This window comes from Balearica regulorum, chromosome 3 (genome assembly GCF_011004875.1).
Source record: "Balearica regulorum gibbericeps isolate bBalReg1 chromosome 3, bBalReg1.pri, whole genome shotgun sequence".
Lineage (NCBI taxonomy): Eukaryota > Metazoa > Chordata > Aves > Gruiformes > Gruidae > Balearica > Balearica regulorum.
Window position 1 is genome coordinate 97,652,157 of NC_046186.1, and position 18,097 is coordinate 97,670,253.

At 41.2% G+C, this 18,097-nt stretch overlaps 1 protein-coding gene across 1 annotated transcript in view; it reads right to left on the reverse strand.

The window, feature by feature from the left end:
• The window catches only part of CAMKMT (calmodulin-lysine N-methyltransferase), a 225,839-nt gene extending 207,867 nt beyond the window's left edge, over positions 1-17,972 (reverse strand). The window contains exons 1-2 of the mRNA XM_075749116.1: positions 17,842-17,972; positions 12,078-12,244 (exon numbers count right to left, since the gene is read on the reverse strand). Coding sequence (XP_075605231.1) covers positions 12,078-12,244; positions 17,842-17,940 — 266 coding nt within the window. The 5' untranslated portion in view covers positions 17,941-17,972. The remainder of the gene's footprint in view (positions 1-12,077; positions 12,245-17,841) is intronic.
• Positions 17,973-18,097: the final 125 nt, after the last annotated feature.

Below are 18,097 nucleotides of genomic sequence, written 5' to 3' on the forward strand. Positions count from 1 at the left end.
AGCAGTTCTGTAACAGCTGCTGCTTCACTGTCCTATCCCATCACAGCTGCTTCTCCATTACTGAGACCAGAGAAAACTGCCAATATATGTCACATCTTGTTTCTATGAATGCCTGTCATCATTACAGCTTTCCACAGTACATCTTACAAACTGCCTATAAAGAGTTTGTAAATGTCACGTGCACTGAATTATGGAAGTCGAGGAGAGGAATCACAGAAGCTTGTGGTTAAATCCCAACCCCAAAATTCCCATAGATTTCCACAGGCATCTCCAAATACAGAAGAACATTAGTATTTAGTGCTTTGGAATATGTCATGAATGCTGTACAGTTCAAAGAACTTCAAAGAAGTTCAAAGCTGTGATTGCTGAGATGAACAAAGTACTTCAAACAAGCATAGGTAAGCATCATGGAGAAAGTGAATTTCTGGCCAGTGTGATTAATCTGATCTACTTTCTTCCTATAGTAAGTCTTCAAGGTACTATAGGCAAAAATTTCTATGGGTGAGGCAGTGAGCTATAAAAGACAAATCTATGAATGACAAATTAATTTAACTCATGTTTCTCCTGATACGAAGCAAAGCAAAATTCCTTACTCTGGACTATGAATAAATCAACTTTGGATGTATAAATAAAGTCAGAGAGACAGAGATCTTTGAAATATATTAATGTTCCTTCCTCTTCAATTCAGGCAACACAAGTGACATGTACTTCTAGCTGTGGACAGTAGAATAAAAATAATCCTTCAGTAGCTCCCTAATAATGTATGGTTTTCATCAACCATAAAGAAATAAAATGAAGTTCCTTCTCTTTTTTTATATTATTCTTCAACTGAATGAGGAAAAGTAACACAAATAATTAAATACATATAGTAAACTTAAAAAACCTACAAAACCTAAAATAGACTACATTTCTATATAATACTTAAAAGACAAAAAAAGACAACACATCATCTGGATACAAAATAAAACTACAATCTTTGTGGAAAATGAAAGACAGGATAAGGGTAAAAAAGTTATCGCTAAAGGTACTTTACAAAAAGGCTTGGCAAGTGTCACCATCAATTGTGATTGCAGCGCAGTAAGAATCTCAGAATTATCTGCAAACTGCTATCTGATCAAATGCTTTTTTTGGAGGCCAGAGTATAGCAAAACAAGATAAACTCCTCTTTCACTCCAGTTTAAGATCTCTGCTTAATATGGTAATAAACCAAAACACTACAAAGTCTTTTTACAGATACACACATGTTGGGTACTATGATGGAACAGTCTTAGTTTCATCAGTGAATGAACGTAGTACGTTACGAAATCACTTTTTATCTCTCTCCTCAATTTCCTCCTCCTGCAGCCAAGCCTTTATGCTGCTAAATCCACACGTTGTCTCTTGGCACGCAATAAATGGAAGTAAGTTTATCATATTCACACAAATTGTCCATAAGGAGTAGGCAATATTCCTTGAAATCTGCTTCCCTTCAGTTTTTTATGTCTATCTCTAAAATAAAAATTCATTAAAACTTCAAAATGTTATTAGCAGAATTATCCTATAGGAATGGCCAATGGAATTCACTCCTAAACCATCTTCTAACATACCACTTGTCACACAAATAACATGCCTCTCATTTCTAACCCAAAGGTCTAGAATAATCTAATAATTTCTTTCATATTTTTATCTAAAGGTTTATTCGTATTAAGAATAAAGGCATGATATCTTGCAAAGAACACTTAACACTCTTTACAAAGATTTAACCCTTCCTGTAAGCTGCTGACATAGTTCTTTTCAGTTCTGCATTTTAGTATTTGAAACATCAAATGACTGATCAATGGAAAATATTTTACCACAGAAATAACTTATTCTTCTCTAATTGCTTACAATGAGCCTACAATTTTAAAGTAAATCCATATTCTGAAATAGAAAATTTGATATTGATTGCTCCTTTTTTAACTCTAATAAAAAGAATAATTTTCCTGTCTAAGACAGACACCATCTCCACACTGAGACACCGCATCTTTATGATCTATAATCACTTCATTGCTAAAACTACTCATACAAAATTTAAATGTAAAAGCACATTCCTAAGAATAGAAGGATTTAAAAATGCAATATTAAATAAACATTTTAAAATGCCTCTACTTAATATATATCTTCTTCCTATCACCAACAAGTATTTAGCACATGCATTATTTTAACAGCAAAGTGAAATACCTCCAAAGTTAAAAAGAACTTGAAGAAAGCTAACAAACAAACATGAAAGTTTTATGAATAAAAACATATTTTTAATGTAGAAAAGACCGAGAAGGCCAGATAATATCTGTAATTAAAGATAACTTTTTCCACTTCAAGCTTGCAAGAAATTTCTCTCAAAATGAGGTTTTTATTTTTCACCTGCAGCCTAGATTAATCACTTTACTGTATCCAAATCTGAATGTGAAAACTGCAGCAAGATTCCAGCTTGGACTGAATATGTCTACATTCTCCACATTAAACTGCCATAAACATTCAGCCTGATTCCCAGGCTGACCTCCTGCCAGTTTAGGGATTTATTTTTTAACTAACACTAATTGCAAACAACATTAGAGAACAATTTCACATATGTAGCCACCCATCATATCATCAAGACAAGGATGTAGAGTGTAGGAGCACCAAATACAGTACAAATCCAAGACGCCACCTTCCACCATGTATTGTGAACTGTCCTGGTTTCAGCTGAGAGGATTGATTTTTCGTCATAGTAGCTAGTGTGGGGATATGTTTTGGATTTGTGGTGGAGACAGCATTGATAATATAGAGATGTTTTTGTTCTATGGACTTATTGTTGAGCAGTGTTTACACGGGGCCAAGGCCTTTTCTGCTTCTTGCACTGCCCTGCCAGCGGGATGGCTGGGGGTGGACAAGAAGTTGGGAGGAGACACAGACAGGACAGGTGACCCAAACTGACCAAAGGGGTATTCCATACTATATGACGTCATGCTCAGTTTATAAGGAGCTTGGAGGAAGAGAGGGGCGGGGGTGACGGCGTTCGGAGCAATGGCGTTTGTCTTCCCAAGTAACCATTACGCGTGACAGAGCCCTGCTTTCCTGGAGATGGCTGAACACCTGCCTGCCCATGGGAAGTGGTGAATGAATTCCTTGCTTTGCTTTGCTTGTGCGCGCGGCTTTTGCTTTACCTATTAAACTGTCTTTATCTCAACCCACGAGTTTTCTCACTTTAACTCTTCCAATTCGCTTTCCCATCCCGATGGGGGGGAGTGAACGAGCGGCTGCGTGGTACTCAGCTGCCGGCTGGGGTAAAACCACGACAGAACCTACATTTAATTAAGCACACTAGAGATCACAGTTTAACCAGAAGAGTTATGGGGATTTTTAAAATGAGTCAATGACATTGTCACTTCAAGAATCTAGTCAAAATGGCACATAAATCCAGCTTAATTTTTTTAAGCAAAAATTGCCTTATATTGGTGCTTCTGCCTTCCTGCTTTGGAAAATTTGTTATTAAGAATGATTCTAAAGACAAACTAGTGACAAAAAAACAAGGCATAAGATCTTCTTTCCCAAATGTGAATCTAGCCTGAATTTGGTTAGAAAAATAGCAGCTTATTAAAACAAGCTGCATTGAGAAGTTCAGAAAAGCTTGCACTGGTAGTTCCTAACAAAGCTTCTATTTGCCTAACAAACTGATCCCCACATCCCTCTAGAGCAGTAATTCCAGCTAGGTCATAGCATATCTGAATATACAATTTGATCAGTTTTGATAGCCCTTGAACTGATATAGCTTGACCTTTATACTCTTTGCCAAAAGCCAGTAACAACCTTATGAACTTTCTTACGTATTTAGTCCTGTCAAGATACTAGCTGACAACCCTTTTAACATCCAACATATGCAATGAGCTTTCCCAAGAAGATGTTAATGCATAAGGAAAACATATGTAGATGAAAATTCTAAAGCACTTTTGTCAATGTTTTAGAGGGGCCACAGTAACATTTTTTTCCTGACAAAAAGATATATAAAAAGGCTCTCCTACTCAAGCACACTGTTCTGGGTTTGCCTGACTGATGTTATTGTTAATAATATGCTAATAATATGCTCTTGTTATCTTGTTAAAATTGTTTCTATTGATGAAAATGATGATAATTAATATTTTGCCAATGGGAGGAGAAAAATGAAGGGAAGACTGTCAGACATACAGAAGATCCTTAAGTTTCCAAGACATGATCAGTTCTCAAAGATCCAGGAATGCTTACTCCAAGATTTCTTTTCTAGATATGCAAGTTTCAGTGAGGAGAACCGTTGCTGTTATGTAGGTTAAACTCTCTTACATTTACTCTCTTAAATTACTGCTTCTGCAAAAACAGGGAAGAAACTTTATTTAATACAAACTTAATGTAAAGTGGATTTTCTTGCAGGTATTTATACTTTGTCCCTGGCAAAATATACAATATTTTCTCTTTCCCTTCTTCACCATCCTGCAACATTCTGAAATAATAAGTATATGCTATCGATTGCCACTGCTTCAATATAGAGAGAAAACATTTTAATACAGAAGTGTAAGTTCTGATCACTATTCCTAGACCACTGAGCATCTTCTAGAAAGGAAAAAATACAGGGAAAAAATAATCTCCTTATTCTCCTCAATATACAGTTTTTGAAACCCAATGTGAGCTTGCTCCAGCACAGAAACTGTACATTCCCATCGGCTAAGCTCAGAGGAACATGAAAGGTAAAACCGAAATCTCCATACTTAGCACACTATGTAATGATCACCAATAATAAAATCATGCATGAACAAACATGCTTGTTCACAGTCTACAGTTTGAGCTGAGTCCTATTAATGAAGCTACTATTAGCCAAATAAAAAATATTGAATAAAATGATGACGTGGGAAGTGATGGAAACAGAAGCACACAAATGTCAGAGCAAGATCAGCCTGACATTCCCTTGGCTTTTGTACTGCTGGCACAGGTGAACCCTAGCTCACCTCCTACCTTAAAACTCCAGTAAATAGTAAATCAAAGAAGTGACACCAAATGTTGCAAAACACAGTCGTGGACTAAGGAAACTGAATGAAGAAGTCCGGGACTGCAGCATAAAGGGCTGCAGACTTGCTCAGCCTAAATTCTACTTAAACACCTTACATTTCCTATTACCAGTTGTCATGGTTTAGCCCCAGCTGGCAGCTAAACACCACGCGGCCGCTTGCTCACTCCTTCCTCCCTCTTGGTGGCATGGGGAGAAGAATCAGAAGAAAAAGGTAAAACTCGTGGGCTGGGATAAGAGCAGTTTATTAGGACAGCAAAGGAAGAGGAAAATAACACCACCACCACTAGTAAAAGAATATACAAGGCAAGTGATACACAATGCTAGTTGCTCTCTGCCCAGAATCTGATGCCCAGCCCATCCCCAAGCAGCGATCCCCCTTCCCCGGCCAGCTCCCCCCCCTTATATACTGAGCACGAGATCACGTGGTATGGAATACCCCTTTTGCTAGTTTGGGCCAGGTGTCTTGGCTGTGGCCTTCCCACCTTCTTGTGAAAATTAACTCTAACCCTGACAAAACCAAGGACATTTTCCACCTCTTATTCTATACCATCTACGTCATGCCCAGATCCTACACTGTTCAATTAATCACCACCACTCTTCCTGTCTTTGAGATACATATATATATACGCACACACAGATATAATTCCCTTAGGCCATTCCCAGGGTTATTTAGCAATTAACATCATACAATTTAATTTATTGGCTATTGTCACCCAAAATCGAATCCCCCTGAGGTACACATCAGACTGCCCCATCCTTCCACATCACCCACCAAGTGCACCCAAGTCCTTGAGCAAAAGCAATCCCATGGATGGGTTTGCCTTTGCCCGAGGCAGGGCTAACCCCGACTGTCTTCCCCAACATACTCTTCATGTGCACTACAGTGGGGCACAGAACCTGTTTCCAGCCATCCAGTGGTTGCTTCCACCATTGTAAGCACGTGGCGCTTGCCTTGGCAGGTTTGTGGGACTGTGATATAATCAATCTGCCAGGCCTCTCCATATTTATATTTCAGCCACCATTCTCCATAACAGAGGCTTTAACCACCTGGCTTACTTGATTGCAGCACATGTTTCACATTGACGGATAACCTGTGAGATAGCATTCATGGTCAAGTCTGCCCCTCAGTCACGAGCCCAGCTATATGTTGCATCTCTTCCTTGATGGCTGGAGATGTCATGGGCCATCTCCATGAGCTATAAATAATTCACCCTTATGTTGCCAGTCCAAATCCAGCCAAGCCACTTCAATCTTAGCAGCCTGATCCACCTGCTGGTTGTTTAGATGTTTCTCAGTGGCCGAACTCTTGCATATGTGGGCGTCTATGTGATGTAGTTTTACAACCAGCTTCTCTAGCCAGGCAGCAATATCTTGCCACCATGCAGCAGCCCAGATGGGTTTGCCTCTGCGCTGCCAGTTGCTCTGCTCCCATTGCTGCAACCACCCCCACAGGGCATTTGCCACCATCCATGAGTCAGTATAGAGGTAGAGCACTGGCCATTTTCCTCATTCAGCAATACTGAAAGCCAAGTGGATGGCCTTCACTTCTGCAAACTGGCTGAATTCACCTTCTCCTTCAGCAGCTTCTGCAACTTGTCATATAGGACTCCGTACAGCAGCCTTCCACCTCCGATGCTTTCTCACAATGTGACAGGACCCATGAGTGAACATATTGCTTCTCATTTTCTGGCAGTTTATTATATGGCGGGGCCTCTTCAGCACGCATCACCTCCTCCTCTGGCAATATCCTGAAATCTTTGCCTTCTGGACAGTCCATGATTGCTTCCAGAATTCCTGGGCAAATGGGATATCCTATTCAAGCCCCTTATGTGATCAGTGCGACCCTTTTATTCCACATAGCATCCCTGTCATGATGTACAGAAGGGATCCTCCCTTTGAATGACTGCCAGCGCTAGGCTGGATGAGGTACTAAGAGGAGCTGTGCTTCAGTACCAACCACCTCGAAAGCAGGTACAAACCCCTTCATACGCTGCCAATACCTCTTTTTTCAGTTGGAGTATAGCATCCTTGGATCATCTGTATCCCCAACTCCAAAACCCCAGGGTCTGACCTCGAGTCTCCCCTGGTGCTTTCTGCCAGAGACTCCAGGTAGGGCCATTCTCCCCTGCTGCGGTGCAGAACACTTTTTTTTACACCTGGTCCTGGCTGGACTAGCCCAAGGGCTACTGCATTGACAATTTCCTGTTTAATTTGTTCAAAGGCTTGCTGTTGCTCAGGGCCCCATTTGAAACTGTTCTTCTTCCAGGCCACCTGAGAGAAAGGGTTTACAATTAGACTGTAATTTGGAATATGCATCCTCCAAAAACCCACAATGCCTAAGAAAGCTCGTGTTTCCTTTTTGCTAGTCAGTGGAGACATAGCTGCTGTTTTGTTGATCACATCTGCTGGGATCTGATGACGTCCATCTTGCTATTTTGTTCCTAAAAATTGGATGTCCTGTGCAGGTCCCTTGGTCTTACTTCATTCTATGGCAAAACAGGCTTTCAGAAGGATTTGGACTATTTTCTTCCCTTTCTCAAAAACTTCTTCCGCTGCGCTGCCCCACACAATGATGTTGTCAAGGTACTGCAGTTGCTCCAGAGCTTCACCCTGTTCCAGTGCAGTCTGAATCAGTCCATGGCAAATGGTGGGGCTGTGTTTCCACCCCTGGGGCAGTCGATTCCAGGTGTACTGGATGCCCCTCCAAGTGAAAGTAAACTGTGGCCTGCACTCTGCTGCCAAAGGGATTGAAAAAAATGCATTAGCAATATCAGTTGTGGTATACCACTTGGCTGCCTTTGACTCCAGTTCATATTGAAGTTCCAGCACGTCCGGCATGGCAGCACTCATCGGCAGTATGACTTCATTCAGGCCACCATAGTCTACTGTCAGTCTCCACACTCCATTAGACTTTCACATTGGCCATATGGGACTGTTAAAGGGTGAGTGAGTTCTGCTGATCACTCCTTGGCTCTCCAGCTGATGAATCAGCTTATGGATGGGAACCAGGGAGTCTCAGTTGGTGTGATATTGCCACCGGTGCACCATTGTGGTAGCGATTGGCACTTGTTGTTCTTAGACCCTCAGCAACCCCACAACAGAAGGGTCCTCCGAGAGACTGGGCAAAGTAGACAACTGTTTAATTTCCTCTGTCTCCAAGGCAGCTATGCCAAAAGCCCACCAGTACCCTTTTGGGTCCTCAAAATATCCTATCCTGAGGCAGTCTGCGCCAAGGATGCACGGAGCCTCTGGGCCAGTCACAGTGGGGCGCTTGAGCCTCCAGTACAGTTAGCTGTTGGGAACCTCCTGTCACTCCAGAAATACAGATGGGTTCTGCCCCTTTACACCTTGATGGCATTAGGGTACACTGTGCACTGGTGTCCACTAGAGCCCTATACTCTCGTGGATCCAATGTGCCAGGCCATCAGATCCACACAGTCCAGTAAACCCAGTTGTCCCTTTCCTCCACTTGGCTGGACGCAGGGACCCTCTAATCCTGCTCATCATATTCATTACTCACTTCTTGTAAAAATGACTTAGAAGTCCCTTCGAGAGGATCATAAGTACGAGTAGGCCTTCCACTTGATTTGGGGGACTTCCCACTGGAAATTGGAGCGGCATTTTTCCTGGAAGAATCCCCTTTTGTGATTGTTTTTCCTTGCAACTCACATACTCATGCCTCTGGGGTCAAGGTAGGTTTTTCCATCCCACTTTCTCATGTCCTCTCCACGGTCACGTAGGTAAAACCACAGGGTACCCTCTATATCCTCTCTCTTGAGCAGAGGAACACTTACTCCTAATAGCTGAGATACTCGTCCGTACAGATGGGGAGTAGGATATATTCTCTTTGAGTTGCTGGACCTTCCAGGACAGTTTCTCCACAGCCCAGACAAGGGAAGAAGAGAGACTTTCTTCGTATTGCTGGAGCCAGCCAGCCACTTCATCCACCATCAGTGCCCCTTTGTCTTTCCAGTCCATTACTGCCAGTGAGTTGGCATACAACGATGGTGTGCTCTGTACAAACTTCCTTCACACGGGTCATGTGCATTGGACTTCATCAGGATCTGTAGGCAACTGCATGTTGTCTGACTCAATAAATCATCTCCTGCATGGCTAATTCCCTTAGGTACTGGATACCTCTCTCCATGATGGTCCGCTTGCCTGGATAACATAATCATCTTCACTGAAGGAATACCCTTCTCTCATGCCTGACAGAAGTCACCTCCAGAGGCTGAGGGCTTGTGACTTTTTTTCCCCAATTGCCTTGTCAGTGTCCCCTTCCCTGAACAGGGATCCCAACTGCCTGGCTTCCCTACCCTGTAATTCCAGACTACTGGCCCCGTTACCCAGCATTGGAGTAGACAGGTAACAATGTGCTGGCCTGGATGGTGGCTGAAATCTTTTCACATATCTCGCAGCTCACTCAGGGATAGGGATCGGGTGATTACCTCTGGTTCTGCCTTTTCCTCCTGTTCTCATGATGGTCCTGGTTCATTGTCATCCTTACTAAGCGAACCGATTTTTTTTTGTGTATTTCTTCTTGTGTATAGGGGTGACTGATACCAGCACAGGTTGTTTTTTTGTTCACCTGTAGTGCCTGTCCACCAGGGTTTGAGTAGCTGCAGTGCCTGTTGGTCTGATTTCCCTCTCCTCCCCCTGAGGGTGCTGCCTAATATCGAGCAGTGCTTGACAGATACTGGCCAGGGCCCAGTGCAGCACGGTAAATTGTGCCTCTTTGGAATAGCCACGGCATTTTCCTTTCAAATATTCTATCACTTTATCAGGGTCCTGTATTTAGCAGTGAAGTTCCAAACCACTGGAGGTGAGAAGTTCTCTAGGTACCTGCCCATATTCTCCCACATGCCATGCCACCCATGACTATGCAGCCTTGCGGCAGATCTCTGGGTGGAATTCATAAAACAATTTTTTGTAACCCTAAACAAGACCTAGAATGTATTCAGGAGACATAGCAATAGGAACATGCTGGCTTGAACATCCCAAGGGTATTCTAAATTCTTAAAAACTGTAAGGCAAGTAAGGATTTACATAACACAAGCACGTGAACAAACATAACACTGTTGTGATCAGCGACTATTTAACTAAAATAATAAATGTGTATAACAAATTTGTTTTAACACACTCTGGTCAGATCTGTCATTATCTCAGCCCTTCAAGCCCCATGTTGGGTACCAAAAAGGACTGTCATGGTTTAGCCCCAGCCAGCAGCTAAGCACTATGTGGCTGCTTGCTCACTCCTCCCCCCCATCTTGGTGGGATGGAGAGGACAATCGGAAGAAAAAGGTAAAACTCAGGGGTTAGGATAAGGACAGTTTAATGACAGCAGAGGGAGAAGAAAATAACAATACTTATAAAAGAATATACAAAGCAAGTGATACACAGTGCAATTTGCTCACCGCCCAGAGCCCAATGCCCAGCCTGTCTCTGAGCAGCGACCCCTCCTCCCTGGCCAGCCCCCCTTATATAATAAACATGACATCATATGGTACGGGATATCTCTTTGGCTAGTTTGGGTCAGCTGTCCTGGCTGTGACTCCTCCCAGCTTCTTGTGAAAATTAATTCTATCCCAGCTGAAACCCATGACAACAGCACGCCTCTGAAGATCTAAAACCAGGAAACAGACACACTGCACGAAGAGATTAGGTAGACTATGAGCATCTGGATGAATCTATAGCATACCCTCACAGCTCACTGGAAAAGTCCATACACAGAAAAAAACGCTGTTCCAACTTGTATTATAAATAGGCAGTATTTTCAAATGGAAAACTTTTCTTCTGAAGTCTTCCAGCATCAATAAGTATAAGCTTAGAAAATGGAAAATTAAGGCTTTATAAAGCTCTAAACAATTTTGTATTTGACTTTTCACCCAGCTGCAAATTTAAGGCAACCTGCATATAGTGTTGTGGGGTTGGGGTTTTGGTTGGCTGGTTTGTGGCTTTTTGTTTTGGTTTGGGTTTTCCTTGTTGTTTTGTTTTATAATCTTGCAAAAATGTCACTTAATGGTGGTCACTTGTTTGTGTTAGATCTTAGTTTCTAAGATTGACTTTAAATTAAAGGTCACAGTTAAGTAAAAATGCACTTTACAATTTTGATGATTCAGGCTCTCCAGAATATCCTCTGCTGTGCACAGAATGCAAGATTTACACCCTCAGCAGGGCTAATTAGGGGCTGCAAGACAAGCATTGATTCAGGGATGTTTAAGTTACTGTTGCAATGATACCTGTTGAGACAAAACCAAGTCATAGATATGTACAAAACTGAACAAGGAAAAGGAAACCAAAGCAGGAGGAAAGGAAAAAAACCAAACCAAACAAAAACCCAAATAGTAATGAATGGGAGCTATACGTTTTTCTGTTTTGCTAAAGCTACTGAGAGTTCATTAACATTCCTTCAGATGTTTTTTTGAAGGGCAGTTCGGGGCATTTTTAGTTTTGTGTGCTTTTTTTTTTTAATGCAGATATCTTCATGTTTTACCTGCTCTAATATAAAACATATTTCTTCATTAGCCATAAACCATTTCTGTAAGAAGAGGAAATTTTTTCTTTTGTTTTGCAAATTGACTTCCAAATTATCATTGAGTTTTACAAGAACTATTAGGAAGAAAACTGAATAAAATATAAATCACTACCAAAAAGCTTTTAGAACTAATGAATAACATCATGTCATTAAAATTTTATTAAGATTACAAGTAAAGCTGTTCAGATTTTTACATCCTATTTATATGTGAAAAATGTCAAAACAGAAAGCTATTAGAAATATAAAATAAATGTTAATATTTGCATTTTGTTAAAGGTACAGTCATCGATATTTTCATTCAAGTGCTGCCACTTCAATGAAATGTACCAGAAAAAAAAACAGACAAACTGTTTACTGTAACAAACAACTAAAAATAACATCTAACAGTTTATTTGTAAACCATGCCCTAGTTATACAAAACACTGGAAGAATGACTAACTGGAAGAATAACTTTATATTTGAGGCCTGTACAAGATCTTAGGAAGTACTTAAAACTTAAATGATGGTTACCTTAAGGACACACTATACTCAGGATAAAAGATGCTTTTATACTGAACCCAGGTCCCAGTTTCCTCTTCAGTATTCTGGTCTTCTATTGCAAAGAGATTGAACGATGTGAACCTTCTTACAGACACTTGTTGGAGATGCACATCTTTCAAGTGTTTTTTCTTCAGAACCTTTGAAATACAGAACAAATTAAACATTAAGAATAAAACTTTCCAAAAAAAGAACAAACACAGGCTTATTTAACTGAAGAGACAAGTCTGGAATCAACCATAATAGCTATGCTATTAGCTAATAGCTATGAGCACCTAGTCCAAGTATGTCAAGCCTGGAAAATAATAGTGGTATTGATGGTAGGGGTCAAGAGAATAGGTTATGAATTTATTATGTATCTCTCTATATATATTTTATCTCAATAACTGTAAAGCATATGAACTGTGTTCATAAGTACACAAAGTTGCTTTTTTAATTCCCGTTCCAGCAAACCCATGCCAGAAGTTGAGGGGCAGACTGGGTTCTTCCCTATCCTCCCACCACCAGTGTGAAACTTTCTGTGCCACTCACTGTCCCTATAGATTAAAAAAATCTGAGTGATATGTATTTACCAGGTAGACTACTTCCTAACTTAGAAGTCTACTGCTGCACACTTGCAGAACTGCTGCCAAACTTGCTACCTATCCCAGGCCCCACACATTCAGATGCCACAACTGCATATTCCCCTACCAGGGCCCCGTAAGGGGACTGATACATTAGCCAACTTTGACATGATCCCCAAAACACACTGACAGCACCATGTTCAGCGCTCAGAGACTGAAGAATTCAAAGCAGTGGCAGAAGCAGAATGTTCCCATTTGCATTTTATGTAATAGCTAAATGATTAAAACTCTTGTTCAGGAAAGTGAAAACATGGATGCTCTGTCCTGCATAGTTGGCTGCACTCAACCATGTCTTCAGGGAGTGAGGTATCAACTCCTCTGTACAGGAAAACCCGGCACCCAGTCCGTTTGAGCTGTATTGCTGCACAGAAGACAACTAGCGTTTCCCTACCAAAAAGGCTTATCCTTTAGGTCAGTGATGTGGAAAGAGAGATGTCCTGGGTTTAACTTCTTTCTCCTAATGTTGGATGGAATACATAAATAATTTTCATTGCATTTTTTAAATGAAGGTGCATAAGCAGTCCACGGAAATGAAAAAAAAAAAAAAAAGGGAGCAGAAAATAAACTCATCACTATAAATAGAGCTACAAAGAATCCTTTACTGAGTAGGACAGTATCACAATTTAATTTTCGTGCCAACCAGAGCTAAAACTGAAGTCCTATGGAAGTGGCTGTCCAGAATTACGCAACTTGAAGTGGAAGCTTTCCATATAGGATGTGTACAACAAAATAAAGGGTCATAGATTTATTCTTTTTTTTGCTGCATCCAACCTTTGTCAACCATGCTTTAACTGGAAATGCACTCACATCCAACAGCCTTACAATTTGGTGCCATAACCTATTATTTTGCAGAATACTTGGAAATACTACATATGTGAGCAGAACAATTGTATTTGCTATGCTCTTAGTTTCTAGCAGTAGGTCTGCTGCATCAGGCTTTCTGCTTTTGGATCTATTTTCATTGGCAGGTTTCAGCATATGAAAGGCACAGGCATTTTCATCAAAGTATTAAAAATGGCTGTTTGCTGTCCACATTATTTCTTCTACTTCTGTAACACATGGGAAAAATACACACATGAAGGAAATTGCAAAAATAGCAAACCAGGAGAACCATATTAAAAGACTAGCAGAATTAAGACCTTTGTATAATATCAGCATGCCTGGAAACAAACCAGACCAACTTGACAACTAAAGAAAACCACCAAGATCTAATTTTCATAAAAGTGTATTGTTTTACAGCTTTTTTTTTTAAAGCAAAGGCAAGCCATTACTAACAGGAAAAAAAAAAAATTCCAGCAGTGACAACACTTTTCTGTTTTCAAGGTTTTTCTCTACAGAGACACCTTCTAGCCGCTCTGTAAAATGCATTCTCTGAGTTAACAGAAAATTTCATGAGCATTTGAGTACTCAAAAAATTTCTCCTACAGCCTCCAACTAAAATCAAGAGGTCTAAGATCTGAAAATTACAACAGCAGGTCAAATCTTTTAAAAACTGAGAAAACAGAGCACAAAGGAAGAGTATGTTATATTATTTATACCTAACTTTGCATTTTTACACAGGGATTTACTTTTTTTCCTCAAGTCAGTTCCTAAAAGCATGACATTTGTGTTACAACCTACAGAGATATGCTGCTGCTATAGGATAATCCACTGACAAAACCCAAAAGGTGACATATTTAAACTCATAATAATGTTTTGAAGAGGTTGAAAGATAGTCTCCGTTTTCATAATGTCCTTCCAACGAAGGTGAAGCTCCCTAACTTCCTGCGGACTGCCATTATAAATGAACATGTCCCAAGAACCTATAAAACCAGCTAAATATCAAAGCAAGCTAAAGGCTTCTCAGCAGAATGGACACAATTCTTCTTTTTAATGATGGCAGAGTAGACCTATGGTGGGGAGGAATCACTGGACACCACTGTTCTTTGGCTAGGGCTGGTGGCCTCTTCATCTCATCCCTCAGTAGTTTTCAGCTAATTTTCTCTGCATATTTTTATTTTAAAAACTACCAGAAGCCTTGTTTCACTCTCTTCAAGGTCTTCTTTTAGTACTGAAAGGCCCTGTCTTCTGCACAAGATCTTTATAGGCATACACAAATGCTGAGCTTGAACATGAGTCATACATACAAATATTACCTTAATAAATAATAATAGTTTAGGTTCTGTAATGAAAAATTCCCTTACAACAGTTAGGTTCCTTAAAAGAAAAACACTCCAAGAACAACAACGAAAAACCCCAATGCAAGCTCACACTGATACCCTGTGGTTTTCCCTCTGTCAAACTCGCATTTTCTTTCCTCTCTAACTTCACCTAGTAATAAAGAAGTCTAAGGTGATTCTTTCTTCATTAACACTTTTAACATCTAAAAAAAAAAAAAGCCAGAAAGCATCACCACACTGTCTCCTGTTTTAGAAAGATTCTAGTAAAATACTACCACAGATCTAAATTACAGGCCCCTTGGTATTTAATTGCAATATTAAGAATCCTGATAAAACCTAAAGATGTTTGATCACTTAAAAAAAATTTAAAAAAAATCAAACAATAAAACATAAGGCGAAAGACAGTCGCTTGAAATTTCCTATATTTCTTCCATCTCATTGTGTATGGCCTAGTTGCACTAAAAGCCAAATTCAGTAACAGCTGACATTCTACAACTCTCTGCTCAGTTCTACAGCACTTACCTGAACACACTATTTTGTACATGCAAGAAAGTTTCTACATAATCAGCTACAGCATAATCTGTAACTACACCATCTCTAAATATTGTCAGTAGGACTGTGCATTATTTATTTTTACAAATACTTTATTTACCAAATTGGTTTATTCAACTGTAAACAAATTACAAACTCAAGAGTAACAAAAACATGGAAAAAGATCTGGCACATATAGGCACTCTTCACAGAGAGAGGAGCAGGAAGAAAAGAAAAATTGTTTTAGAACTTCTTGTGTTGAGGGGAAAAAAAAAAGGCAACTGCCCTGTCCTCACTTTAGCTTTTACTTTTCAATTCTGAAAGCTAAAGCACATTAGCAGGTGATCAAGACTTCTGTGAGAAGAAGAGCAAGAGGAAGGTAACAGGCAGGATAAAAATATAAAGCTTACAGATTTCAGGCAAGTCTTCATTAAACTTTCTATAGGGAGTAACTTAGTTTATGCCTATTCCTCTAACTTCTCTGCTAAAGACTACAGACTGGATAATGCCATCAATTGCACAGACTGAAAGAGCTCAAAACACAGCCTGACAGAATTTACTTGTCATTTATAAATGCACACTGCACATGTAACTTATTTTCCTTGATTCTGACAAGCTAAGTTTCAAAATACTGCCAAACTTCAAACTCAGTACATACGTAAATTTTATTGATAAAAAACACATAGGAAATTATGCAGACCCCTGGTTCTTTATGCTAGCTTCGTAGGATACCTGATAAAAGGGCTTTTTTCTTAATTAAATCAGCAAGCACACATTCAAGCATCTTTACCATAGCAAATCAATTTGTGTATGCATTGAATGAAAGTAAATTCAATATATAAACACATCACAGAACTGATTTTGCATAAGGCGTTATTATAAGCAGTATGAAAAGCATTTTTAAAAGCACTGTAAGAAACACTTTGACAGTGCTCCTTTAAAAATGGATATTAAAGAACGTTGATACCTTCTTCCAATCCATAGATAGATCTGAGCAACACTGTAGTAAAGAGTGATTTTTACTTCAGATGTACCAGTAAGATTAAATTGATCCTTGCTCATCATACCATATAAAAATCAACAGAAAAGCTAAAGAACATAGAAAAACCCAGAGAATCTGCAGAGGAAAAGGCCAGAGATACATGTAGTTTGAGGAAGAAACAGAAGCCGTCTCCCCAAATACCTACACACACCCCACAACCCCCCAATTCAATTGTTATGAAAAGTTCCTTATGACTTTAAGAGTCAGGGACATGCCAAAGGCAGTATGTTGAAAAGAAATAACAACTAGTATAGCCGCAGAGCGCAGTTTACATAGTCTGCTAGAACAGAAACCTACAAAGACAAACCTGATATTCCCACCAATGACTTTGACATTTCCTGCTTTACAGTACAATAGAACAGAAGTTTGTCCTGTTGAACAGGACCGAGGAATTTACAAATGAAAAACACATACAAAGAAAAGGTCAATATTAACATCCCCACGCCTCTCCAGTTACCTGACTGCAGCCAGGTGCCCCTTTCAACCCAGCTGCTGCCATCAGCCCCACTGCCGGCACTCTGCCTTCTGGGGAGAGCTTGGGGTGGGCAGCTCCATTCGCACAAAACTAAACATTTACCTTAGGTGGTAAATATCACTTCCCATAATAATAACAACTAACGAAACTGATTCGTGTGTTAAGCCTTTACGTATCTGCTTATCCACAGAGGAATCCCTTCCAACCTTGCACGGCTCCTAAAGGGTCAAAAAAAGTATGGAAGGCCAAAGCGACAAGCTGCTGTTCACCCAGAGCACAGGTGTACCTGCTTGCTGCTGCTTCTTCCTCCTCCAGGCCGGGCCCCATGACTCACCAGGCTGCCAGCAGCTGCAGGTAAAGAGCAGTTTTGCATGCCAGGTGAGTGGGGTCTTAGCCCAGCACCTCATGAAAGGCACTTTAGGGGGGGCAAAGGGTGGAAATTGGGTAGCAGCTACGATAACCAACTCCAGCAGTATCCAGAAATGGTGTCTAGCCAGTGTCGGAAAATCCCAAGCTAGGGCCCTCAGGCTGTGGGGTGCCAAGGGGGTACCGGCCCTCCTCCCCTTAGCCGGCAGACTGCTTTTGGGATCTATTGAAGGCACACTTTTAAAAGCCGTGTGTTTGTATGTATCTGTATATATATACATTATTACTTTTTTTTCCAGGAAGAGGACTGCAAACCTCTCTGCAAGCCCCAGCGTACTATTCCTCGCAATCTCCTGTCAGGGGTGCGAGCAGCTCGGCTTCCCGCACGCCTCCAGCGGCGGCGGGATTCCACACCCGCACTCCGAACGGCGACAGAGCCCACTCCCTCAGGCACTGCGCTAGTCCTGCGCAGAGGAACGGGAAGGGACGCGAACCCGCCCCGCCATCCCGGCAGCCCCTCCCGCCCACGGGCTCCCCCTACCTGTCCGAGCAGCCGCCAGCGGGCTCTCGCCGCTCCCGCACGGCTCGCCTCGCACCTGTCGGCGGCGGGGCGGCGCGGACAGCCGGCATCTTCGGCCATACGGCGGCGGGGAGCGCCTGGAGCCGAAGCGGCGGGAGCGCACAGACCCCCTCTGCGCGCGGGGAGCGCTGCCCTGGCTGGCGGGGACTTGCCGCCGAGCCTCCAGCGGCTACCGGGACCGGCCGGGCTAGGGCTTGAGGGAGAGGAAGTGGGTGGC